Source organism: Seriola dumerili, unplaced genomic scaffold (assembly GCF_002260705.1).
Source record: "Seriola dumerili isolate Sdu_G_001 unplaced genomic scaffold, Sdu_1.0 BDQW01000109.1, whole genome shotgun sequence".
NCBI lineage: Eukaryota > Metazoa > Chordata > Actinopteri > Carangiformes > Carangidae > Seriola > Seriola dumerili.
Window position 1 is genome coordinate 654,932 of NW_019174364.1, and position 12,057 is coordinate 666,988.

General features: G+C 41.4%; 1 protein-coding gene across 2 annotated transcripts; it reads right to left on the reverse strand.

Moving 5' to 3' along the window:
- Positions 1-40: 40 nt before the first annotated feature.
- LOC111222911 (arginine-glutamic acid dipeptide repeats protein-like) lies at positions 41-11,126 on the reverse strand. Of its 2 annotated transcripts, none has more exons than XM_022746819.1 (17): positions 11,036-11,126; positions 10,096-10,144; positions 9,261-9,385; positions 8,511-8,610; positions 8,307-8,405; positions 7,793-7,873; positions 7,534-7,687; positions 7,335-7,421; positions 7,016-7,209; positions 6,624-6,782; positions 5,855-5,956; positions 4,564-5,705; positions 3,612-3,822; positions 2,832-3,534; positions 2,588-2,728; positions 1,859-2,033; positions 41-1,075 (listed from the first exon to the last, which is right to left on the reverse strand). In XM_022746819.1, the coding sequence occupies exons 1-17, from the start codon at positions 11,059-11,061 to the stop codon at positions 1,042-1,044; spliced, it is 3,582 nt and encodes a 1,193-aa protein (XP_022602540.1). In that variant the 5' UTR covers positions 11,062-11,126; the 3' UTR covers positions 41-1,041. The 2 variants fall into 2 exon arrangements, with proteins under 2 accessions (XP_022602540.1, XP_022602539.1); XM_022746818.1 differs by having other exon boundaries at positions 6,624-6,785.
- Between the last annotated feature and the right edge of the window lie 931 nt (positions 11,127-12,057).

Sequence of the window (12,057 nt, forward strand, 5' to 3'; positions counted from 1 at the left end):
TGCATATAAAACTCCACATGCAAAGTAAATAATGCGTCACTGCAGAAATATTTATTGAAATAAATATGCAATGGATACACTTTCATATTATATCACATAAATATTGAATTTAGAGGCAGTTATTTTTTTAAATTTCATTTAAGTGTCAAAGATTTTGTTTTTCCAATTCACTCTTTCTCATCAAAATGAAGGAAATACGCTGTTCCAAAAAAACCTTCTGTCTGTAGTGACAGATCATGGTCCAATTAATCATTATCTCACCTATAATACTATATACTGTTTTTAGCTTATGATTTACTGCTATCGTGCTGAATCAGGGGTCAGGTGTTCACAACTACTGCTATACCAATAGTACTCATTCATATAGAATAATGTAACCATGTAATATTTACAATCTTAAAAATGAGCGAATAAAAGCTTCGGTTATACTGTGAAAAGATATCTTGATATATAAAACTTTAGGATTTAGACAAATATTTAGCAGATTTAAGAGTAAAACCAACCTCTACTATACTTTCAGAGTCTAAACACCACAATGCAACTTGCTACTCTAGTTTGAAAACTGAAGACTGCGTCATGCTAGGTTGTTACAATCATTCAAACACTGATTTAAATGTCATTCTGTACAAGGAAATCATTTAGAAATCATCATAGGTATGTTTAAACTTAACACCAAAGTCGGTCTGTTTTCATATCATTTATAAGAGCTGTATTATAGCAAGTTTAAATCACTGCATATCAAACAGTTTTACAGTTTGTTAGAGAAAATCTGTCACTTTTAAATCTCACACGAATAAGTGAGATTGTTGATTATTTGATAATAAAACTAGTATAAAGTCCTAAGTGATATGAAAATCTCAGACGGACTTTGACAGTCCCATTAAGTGCTGAACGAGGAATGCACATAAAGATCCACAAAGTATTTTCTAAAATATATTAAAACAAAAAAATTGACACACAAATATTCTCTTACAGTCTCAAAGGTACACAGTATTCTATTGAGTATAAGTGTAGGGTCTCAGGGCATGCACCACCTGACACTCAAGATGGCTTGTCACCTTCTTTCTTCAAGCGGCTTTGGAAAACAGAAACAAAACTGAGTTAACATTGTGCAGCTGGTTGTCACACGAGTGTAACTAAGCAATTCCTCAAACTGAAAATTTGTTTCACTCATTTGCTTCTGTTACAATATTTATTTTCAACTCTTGCAGGCCAGGTACAAACACATCATCAGCTTTCGGTACAACAGTGATCATTGCTGTTGCCCTGATCTGCAACATTTCCTTGATTAAAAAAAGCTCTTACACAAGGACTTTTATTATCCAATTCACCATATAGGCTAAAACAATATTTTTTTCTGGAAATTATGTTTGAAAAAGTGGGGGTTGTACCATAATCAAGAACATTAGATTTTTTTTTTTTTTTTTAAATGGAGTGATACTGCCTCCTTAATCAAGTGCTGCAAAGTGGGTTTGTTTGTAGCGTTAATGTTGACAAGCTAGTGTTTCTTGAAGACTTAGTGAGCCCTGAAATTGCTAAGCAAGCTCACTTAACGTGCAGAAGACAGACAGCTTGTGTTAATATGTTTTGCTGTCATGGACAAAATTAATTCCTGGAGAGTAAATATTAGTTGTTTCCCAAAGTTTTTACTGTAAAGGAGAGTGTCTATGTGACTAATAGACAAGCTAAGCAGTGTGTATGCTTTAACAGAAGTATTTTATGAGGACCATCTTCTCTTTTTAACAACAGTATCTTTCCCAACAGGGAAAGACTGACAGTGTTTTGTGTCTTCAAAAAGTCTGTTTCAACCCTTGTTGTAGATACTCAAAAACAACATTACAACATTCAAAGGCCTCACCTGTAGTAATCTTCCTGACTTGGTAGAGGGCCTCCATGCAGGTGATGCCCATGCAGCCACTGCTGCTCCATAGCCATCCTCTGCAGCTCTGCAGACTGAGCATGCATGGCTTGGAGCTGGTGAGCAGCAGACATCTGAGGAATCGGGCCCTGCAGCTCTCGTGGATATGCAGCTCCTATGGAAAGCACAAAAATAAAAATAATATAGAATTATGGCCTCCACCACCCTGCCAAGTCGCAGGAAATATGGTCACAATCCCCCCCTACCTGAGTTACAGCATTGAATAATGGCCAGAAGCATTTTTGCAGAACATTATGATGTCACAGTGAAGTTGCCCTTTGACCATCTGGATATAAAATGTCATCACTTCATCATATTATCCTGTTAGACATTTGTGTTAAACTGTGTCGTAAATTGGCCAAAAATATGTTTTGTGAGGTCACAGTGACACTTGACCTTTGACAACCAAATTCTAATCAGTTCATTTTAGAGTCCAAATGGACATTTGTGCCAAATTTGAAGAAATTCCCTCAAGGTGTTACTGAGATTTGTGTTCATGACAATACGACGGACAAAGGGACAGACAGCTGGATTGAAGGACAACCTGAAAACATAATGCCTCCGGCCCTGGCTGTCGCCGGCGTGGAGGCATAAAATAAAAAAAGAATAAGAGAAGTTAGACTCTGTTAAGACTCAAATTTCTGGCCATGAGTATGTAAGATTACAAACCAAACAATGGGTGGCGCAGCATCTCATGATCATGAGGAAGATCGCTGAGTAAAGGGTTGGGGATTGGGCCACCAGGGAAGGGGAATCGGGCCAAACGTGGTCCTGTTGTCAGAGGGTCCACCAGAGGGTGAGGACTTGAACCTGTAAAATAAAATAAGGTTATACAGTAAATACAGGTCAACATCCCACTACCAGATGTATTACTGCTGATTAACATCTGAAGATCTATAAAGTCCAACCTCACCTTGACTGAGGGGGTCCTGTTGGTGCAGGTGGAGGTGAGAGTGAATGTGAGAGTGCTGGTGATGATGCGGCGTCACATTGAGCATCTGCAGCCTGGCAGCAGGGTCAGTTGCCACAGAGGCCATCCTCTCCGCATGAAGCCGCTCTGCAGTGAGTCGCTCGGCGTAATTAAGCTCTGGGCGCAGCTGAGGTCCTGCCAGCGCCATCCTCTCCCGCTCCAAATGGTTCAGCCCAGGATGGAAGGGTGCGAAGGGGTGGGGAGGCCCGGGTATGTGGGGCAGACCTAGTGCACCATGTCTGGCAAAGTGCTCCATGGGGTTGGCTGAGGGATGTAAGGTTTCCAGGTCTGGGGGCTTCACCTCAAAGCCAGGCTTCATCCTCTCCCGCAGCTCTCTCTCTCTGAGGTTCCTCAGCTCGCGCTCTCTCAGGCTAGGTTCGGCACTGTACAGGCCAGGCATGTGGTAGGCCAGCAGGGGGTCTCCAGGACTCAGGGACACGTAGAAAGGATGGTTGCGGTTGGTGGGGGACATGACGTGTGGTCGGGCATATTCGCTCAGGGTGCGCAGGGCAGGTGTATCAGGGCCAATATAGGGGGGCACAGCAGCTACAGTGGCGGGTGGCTGCTCGAAGGAGGTGCGCCCGTGGCCTTGAGCTGTCATCTGGGCCTCACTCATGCGATTGTCATGGGAGGAGCTGGTGGCTCTCTGTAAGCAAAGACAGCGTGTGAGATAACAGGTAGAGAAGATGCTCGAAAAAAGGAATGAAAGGATGTTGCACTCACAGTGTTTCTGTCTGCTTCCCTTTCTCGCTCTCGCTCTCGCTCTCTGTCCTTCTCCCTTTCACGCTCTTGCCGAGCACTGAGTTCAGCCTCTCTCCTAGACCTCTCCACTGCTTCCTCCCTTTTCTTGGCCAATTTGGAGGATGAAAGTGGAGTGAAGAAAAAGTCTGTTCTAGCACAGGAGTTGTAACCGCGATCCAAGTGTTTGATAAACCTGAAGGAGATAACAGGTATGCATTTATTAGTATGTACTCAAATTTCATTCACACAAAATTACAACATAAAGCCTGAGGAGTTTTTGGCTCTGTGCATAGGAAACATAATGAGATGTACAACGCAGAAGATATCTCAGAAGATAAACCTGCATATGATGCAGTTTTGGGCGTAATTCCTGCCAGTTAAAATGACATTTCAAGCACCAAGTTAATTCCTCAGATCTGGGAGTTATAACAGCTTGAAAACAAAATCAATATGGCAACAACAAAAAAACAGACCACAGCGTGACAGCGTTTTGTGTTATGTGTTGAGCAAGCCACCAATTTGGAGAGGAAAACAAAGGTTAAAATCATTACCCAGACCTGCTGCTGAAAACAGTCATGCGAACTGAGAGCAGCATTCTGGTTCAACTTAGACCTTAGTTATGCACACAGGCCACTTTTGAATCAATTTACTTTGTGTTAAACTGAGTGATTGTTTAAATAATGTTTAATTGTTTGGCCACTTGTGCTGTATAAAAATGTTACCATAAAAAATAGAAATTTAGTGTAGACAGTATAATTTTCCTTTAGATTTTACAAATTATATACGAGAATACTAAAAAAAGCAGAAAAAGCTAAGACGTGTGATCTGTTCTCAAGCAATGTAGTATATCTGATTTCATAGCAGTACATAGGACTGTCAAAACCTTATGATTATTTCAAGGGCTGTTCCTTAGAAACAATGTCTTCAGTCATACCGTGCAGACTGGCTGGCGTGGCTTGCCATGTTAACGATGGTGGGCTCTGGCGAGGGGCTCCTAGGTGGAGACGGTGGGCTCTCTGCCTCTTCCATCTCATCCAGTGGCTCCTCTTTAATCTGAACATGTGATCCCCCTGCTGTGTTGCTTGGCGATGGTCTCAGAGGAAGAGGCAGGAAGGATGGCTGGAGGCTTGGGACAGGGCCAATAGAAGATGATGTTACGGATGTGAGAGAGTGTGAGGCTGCAGCAGGTGGGTGAGAAGAAGTGATGCTTTTTCCATGGTGGGTCTGCACCTGAGAGATCACTGGAAGTTGGGTTGGAAGTGACTGCACTGGCAAAGGCTGTGGCATGAGCTGAAGAGGGGGAGGTGGAGCACCTGGAGGATGCTGGTTGGGCAGAGCATTGAGGGGCTTTAGAGCAGGTGGAGGGGGGAGATTGGAGGGCATTTGGGGGAAAGGTGTAGCAGACTGGTGTGGTATCTGTTTGTGTGAAGGTGGAATTGGGGTGGTGGGAGGAGGCTTGATTTGTGGGCCAGACAGAGGAGGCTGAGGGAGCTGCGACTCCCTAAAGAATGGTGGGGGTCGCTGGGGGGCCTGAGGCGATGGACCATGTGACTGCAGAGGCTGCGCAGAGTTGAGAGCAGGTGGGACCTGAAATGCTGGAAAAAGAAGAGAGTCCTGACCCAGTGATGATGGTAGAGGAGGTGGACCAGAAAGAGAGTGTGAGATGGGTTGTGGTCGGCTGTTTTGACCCCCTGTGGCAGGTGCCTGACCAGCTGCTGGCTGAGGGGGGTCTGGAGAAGGAGGAGGGGGGCTCTGAGCGGGATCAGCAGAGGGCGTGCTTTGCGGTGGCTGAGGAGTAATGGCGGGACCCTGAGAGGGGAGGGCCTGCGGGACCGGTGTGTCAGCCAACACAGCAGCAGGGGCAACGGGCTCTGATGGGACACCGTTCGGCTGGGCAGACGAGTCAGAGTCGCTCTCGTTGCCCTGCTGAGGGCTGGGAATGCTGGGAGAAGAGCTGCGGTTGTCCTGATCAATGTCTTTGGTGTCACTGCTGCCATCATCCTGAGCGCTGCGGCTTTCTGAAGAGCTTTCCTCTTCTACCTCGGCCTCTCCCTCTGACCGGGAGCCCTGTGGATCCTGGAAGAACAAACAAATCTGGATCATGTTGTGCCCAATTTGTGCCTACCAATATATCATTATCATGTAGAAACAGACGCGTGCTAGTTTACAAAACAAGACGTTTAGTGTCCCTGCTGCAAAAAATCTCACAAATGACAGCCTCTCACCTGTGTCTTCGGCCTTTTAGATGTAACTTTTTCAGGCTCCTGAGCAGGACTCTCCCGTACACGTTTTGCTGTCTTTGGGGACGTTACTTCCTCTTTTACCTTCTATAAATACAGTGTGATATTTACACAACGGTGTTAATTATTGATAGAAGACAATGACAATGATGAATGACACAAAAACCTCAATGAGTGATACTGAAAATGCGTCTTTCTCTGTAGCAGTGTCACATGTATCCACCAAGGACACAATGTTTATGTCGCCTACATAAACATGTATAATTTCACTTACAGATAAGGTTGGGGCTAACTAAACTTTCATCAGCTCGACTGGTGAATTCTTTGAACACTTCCTCATCAGCTATTGCCCGGTGAACAACATCAAACACAAATTTGAATTGCTTTATGATTTACCTCTGAATCTAAATCGGAATGCCTCTTCTGGATGTCTACAGCACCACAAAAACAAAAGTGACTCCCGCCCACAGAACTGCGTACATATAACAAAACTGTACACGCTGCACCTAAGTATCTATCTGTTATGAGGCTGTTTGGATCGAATCAGATGCAACCGTCTTTGTAGCAGCATAATCAGCCACACTGTCAATCTATTTATTTTTAGTATCTTCATTCTTCATGCAAATAATTGCAACCAAATAGCCTCTTTCACAGGACACACCATATGTGCTCAATAACTCAAACTGGTCTGAAAGAACAATGCCATACAGATACATGTATGTCTATGCATATGAAATGTGTAGATTAGGTTTACCTTGTTGGTCCTCTTAGTGGATTCATTCTTATTGTCAGTGGAAGACGATCTGAGAGAGTTAGAAGTCACTCCGCTAGGGGAGGGCTGGTTACTGGACTGCTGATCCTCACTGGTGGGGGAGCCTGTGAGCCTCCTGTGGCCACTTCTTAAAGATGACAGCTGCTTTAAAAATAGTCACAAGTTGACATTGTTAAAATGCAGGCAAGAAAAACATGTTTCCCATCATGTGCAAGATATTTTCCCAGTGAAAAAGTGAAACAACATTTTGAAATTCTTCTTCTGTATAATGATATTTTGACTACAAAATGGCATTTCCACAAACATTTACAAGTAACTGTTCATTACTGGCAGTAAAGATGACAGTATGAATGATCTGGCAGCTTCAGGCTTACAGGTGCTCTGCTTCGCCGTGTCCTCATGCCATGCTTGCTGTTCACCTCTTCTTCCTCTTTAACAGGTTTAAACATGAATGACGTGCCTCCAGATTTTGGAGCTTGCGGCAGGCATCCATGTTTGTTTTCATAGGTGCGACAACTCGTGCACAGCAAAGGGTTATCTCTTCCTCCTTGGTGCCAATCTTTGGAACCTGTTAGAGAAAAATTACTTTAGGTACAAGTTTCACAAACCATTTTCCACTTTAAAAAACTAAGATTACATAAAATATTGAACACCGCCCAATCTGATGAATCACAAATGCAGACTTGTACTGACTTGTTGTACCACAATGGCTGCAACTCTTGATGTCCTGTTCACTGTCTTCACTATCAAGATCGTCCTCGCTGGCAGAACTCACATCCACTGCAAAGGAAAAGATCAGCTTAGATTAAAACCAAGTCCAATGATTACACAACTATTCCTCCATTCAGCAACAACGGCAAAATATTTCTGAGGAACATTAAGAAGTGCTCACCCGAATAATTTCGGGATGGCGTGTTTACTGGAGCTGCTGCAGAGCGAGTCTTTGCCTTGCGAGAGGATGGCTGTCGGCGTTGCTGTCGATAAGCTCTTGTTCCTGCAGCCTCAGGGGTTTTCTTCCAGTGGTAATAGAAAGTGATCAGCTCTCCCTGATGACAAAACCACAGACTTTTAGGAATAATATGGGTTTACGCTTGTGAATCACTGTATGCAATACAAATTAGTCTGTACGCAAAAACAAAGTGTTAAATTACAGTCTTTTTGCTGGGAAGAAAGTCTTTCCGGATGCGGAAAAAATTCTTTCCATACTGTCTCAGGCCTTTGATGAAATGTTTCTGTAGAGGGAAAGGAGAGAGAGGGGTGGGTATAATTAAATGAAATCACACAGTAAAACAAAAGGCTCTAGTACAGATAATATTAATCTTAGGATGCTGCATATAGTAGCATTTATCACACACGGCATGGTTATACTGGAAGTACTGGACTGATTGGCTGTTTGAGGAAGTGGTTAAAAATGCTGTTTTTTACTGCCTGTTTGTTATCATTGCTGTTTTAACAGCAGTCACTAAAGGTAAGTGACCTGATCTCAGTTTTTTTTAATTTACACTCCCTGTATGATTAAACATCTTGGGTATGTTCAAAATATATAGACAGTTTCCCACCAGTTTAAACATCAAGATTTTTATCTCCCTGCACAAACTTAGTTAATGACAAACAAACTATCAGCACTGACCTTCAGTGCTGTGTTACAAGCAAAAGACGTCTCACCACATCACCCTCCGACCAGCATTTCTCAATGAGCTTTGGCAGAGGCTTCTTAACCAGACGCTGGAGAGCTTTTGCTGCATCATAATGACTTGCATGTAGCTAGAATTGAGAAAAAAAGATATGGTTGTTTGTAAATCTGCAATATATTATTGCTGTTATTTGAATTAACTGGAAAATTATGAATATAATTAATCTGCTCTGCACCATGTTGAGAGCGTTGAGTGTGGTGTCATCACGGGAGGCTGCTAAACATCCATCCTCTGTGGATCCACCATCACACATCCCTGCAAAGGCTGCCATGCTCCTTGAAAAATAAACACAACACACACGTGGTGTCAGATAAAATCAACATTCAAAGTGTATTTTTACACTTTCCTGGTTTAATGTTAAATCTGACTACAAGAAGTGATTCCGAAACTTTTATCAACATAGGCCTTGGTTTCTCCAGCAGAAAACCAGCAGTGTCAACCATATTTCTCTTCTATTCCCTTGCCCCACTTAAAACAGGTTCCTCACTAATATGACATATAGAAAATCAGGTCAATAACCAGGTTGTGTTTAAACACAATTGGAAACAACAAGCACAGATGAGACATAAACTATGTTTAAACTGACTGGCAGGAACACTGGCATTCACATGACCAGACCAGAACAGGTTTTGTTTTGCATATACTTCCCCATTTGTGACATCTTTCTGACTACTGTGTCGAAAGGCCAGTCAGTAATCCTGTTTTTTTTGGAGGGTTTAAACTGAACTATAAAGCCCCACCTGATTTTCTATTCTCTATTTCTTTACAGTTATGGCACTGCAATGAACAAAAGCAGCTACGTAATAAAGGAAATCATTTAGTTAAAAGCATTAAATAGCTGCTGCATGTTGTTGTTCAGTAAGCTGTAGGTAAATTACTAGAGTTTATCATAAAATTCTATTCGCTATAAAATGCAGACACTGACCTTGCAGCTCTGAGGTACATGAGCAGGTCACAGTCATTGACTCCTGGCGTCCACATGAGCTCCTCACTCTCTGTCTGAGTCTGTAAACCAGGAGCAGGCCGTGGCTGCAACTCTGGAAGCTTCGCCTGCAGCGAAACCGAAGAAGAGACAGGAACTAGTAAACACTTACACTTCCTCAGAGGATGACTGTGTGCCCTGTTACCATATATGTTTGTTAAGGTGTATTTACACAACAAAAATCCATGTGCTTATTTTTTATTACAACATTCAGAAATTCTATAATTACAATGTGTGACAAAGCATTCATAAAGTATTATATGGATAAAGGATGTCAGTATAATCAAATAGATTTTGCTGGTATTTGGTAATAGTTCATGCTAGTATCCATCTGTTGCACATAGATATTCAAATATATCCTTAGATTTAACATGTTACATATGACAGAAATGCACAATAGCTGTATGACATGCAAATAATAAGGTACACTGCACAAAAGCTGCAACAATTAGTCAATTGACAGACATTTTATTTGGAACTATTTTGATAATCAAATAATAATTTTAGTCACTGTTAAAGCAAAAATGCCACATATTTGTTTGTCTCAGCTTCTCAAATTGGAGATTTTTGGGACGGTTGGCTGAAAAAAACTAGACATTTGAAGACATCACCTTGGGGTCTAGGAAATTATAACAGGCATTTTCACAACAGGTTTTCAAAAATATTTTTTTACCCAAATAAATCAATAAAAAAAAATCTGACTAATGGATTAATTATTGCAGTATCTAATTTTATTCAAATATGATATAAATAATATTTTGGTTGTTGCAGGGTTTACCTGATGACTTGGCCCCACTCGTATCTCGCCCTGTGTGCTGTTCAGGCTCCTGGAAAAAAGATAAGTAAATAACCCATGCCAAGTTTATAATGTACATTAAATTTCTGCATCTCCAATAATAGTTTTGGCATCGGTGAAGTGTTTAGTATCAAGGAAAAGCAAAATAAAATGTGTTCATCCCGCTGCATATTACCTGTCAATTACTTAGTAATTATCGCTGTACGCTCTGTAAACAGACATACAATCGATATGTGTATAAGTTGGCTGTTGTCAACGCAGCTTTCCTCCCAGTGCACAGTGATTTCAGCAGCAGAACAACATCCCGCCCCTCCATCACTGTGAACCAATCTCAGCTGCGACCTGCGACGTTTCCTTATATTACATGAATGAAATCCGACGCTAACCACCGCAAAAGACTGTCAATCAATCATACATGAGCTGCTAATTTTTACGGTCACCATTACGAGAACAGTGTGTGCTACTTTGGAGCTCATAACAGGTCGGCAGTAGCTGAATGACTGCTTCACCTAGGCTAGTTTATCTTAGTCAAAATATGCAATCAATAATAAATACCAATATTAGCATGCACGGCATGTCGTTGACATTCGTACGTGTAGCGACAACGACCCATTAATTTAACGATGCATACGGCTAATCTGCTTTACTGGCATTATTTTAAATAATAGCTGCACAACAAGCTGTTAGCTACATCAAATCAAACAGAAAACCATTTTCCAAGAGGATCTGCTAGCTGCTAACGAGACAGTAACATTACGCTGTTATTTGGCTAGCTTGTTAGCCAGACACGAACTTCGTGACCACTGACACTCCGACTATTTCACACAAATGTCTCTCAAAGTAGCGCTGCAAAACACTAAAAGACACATTCAGTACGTACCTAACTAAAATAAAAACGCAAACGATAAGTTAATCAAGTTACCTCCGCGGACTGAACAGGTCGTCCATGTCGAAGGATGTTTGGATGTGGCTTGTTGACACTACGCAGCGCAGTGGGCGATACACACACAAACTATGCGAACCCCTATTACATGGCTATTCAAAATGGAGGCGGTGTAGTGGAGGGAGTCAGTCTAGTTTTTTTTTTTTCCAGTGCAATGACCTCAGCAGCCACAGCTAAGCCTTCAAAGTTGTCTGGGTGTACATAACTGAGCATGTGCCGCGGATCAGCAGCAGCAGCCACTGGGAGCTGCTCATCACCAGCTGCTGCTGCTGCACAGGCGTCCATGAATCAAACAACACAGCACACAGTGTACCGCTGTGGGTCATCAACAGCATTATGTAAGCCATTACATTAAACTACCACCGACACAAAACACTTCATTACCCGTGTAGGACTGTGGAGCAGAAAAAAACTACTCAGTAATAACATAGTTTCAGTTTTATTGCTTGATGTTAACGGTTAATATTCAATACTCAAATGTTAAAACATATTTAGACATTTTGTTCTTCCGTTTTTCCAATTTGGATTCAGTCATCTGCACGATTAACAACAAGCACAAGCATCTTAAGAACACTATAATATCATATTATGATAAATTATGCATATCATTTATTGACAATATGCCAATAACAGCAAGAACATGATGGTGATGCAACTGAAGGATAATATTATCATCATCATCATTAATAATAATAATCTAAATAAATATCCCAGGTGCTGGATAAAAAAAACACCTATTCATGTTTTATGTATTATTATTAATAATATTAATATTAATATTATTATTATCATATTTAATTTGTTTGTTTTTATTTATTTTGGTTTACTCAAGTTCTTATAATTGCAGTAGCAGAAATTAGACAAAAAAGAAAAGGAATAAATACATACATAAACTGTGAGTATATGCTTATAACAGAGTTGCATTATGATACAACATTATCCCTTACTTTCTCGTTTCATTTTTGATTTTTGGGACAAAAAGACATTATTTCTAATCATTT

What these genes read in the sequence shown, in the direction of transcription:
- LOC111222911 (XM_022746818.1), bottom strand. Translation starts at nt 11,061, where the DNA reads ATGGACGACCTGTTCAGTCCGCGGAG. An exon ending in CACGGCGAAGCAGAGCACCT is followed by an intron (nt 6,786 to 7,015) that starts GTAAGCCTGAAG and finishes CTATTTTTAAAG; the next exon opens with CAGCTGTCATCTTTAAGAAG. An exon ending in GCTGCGCCACCCATTGTTTG is followed by an intron (nt 2,034 to 2,587) that starts GTTTGTAATCTT and finishes TGCTTTCCATAG; the next exon opens with GAGCTGCATATCCACGAGAG.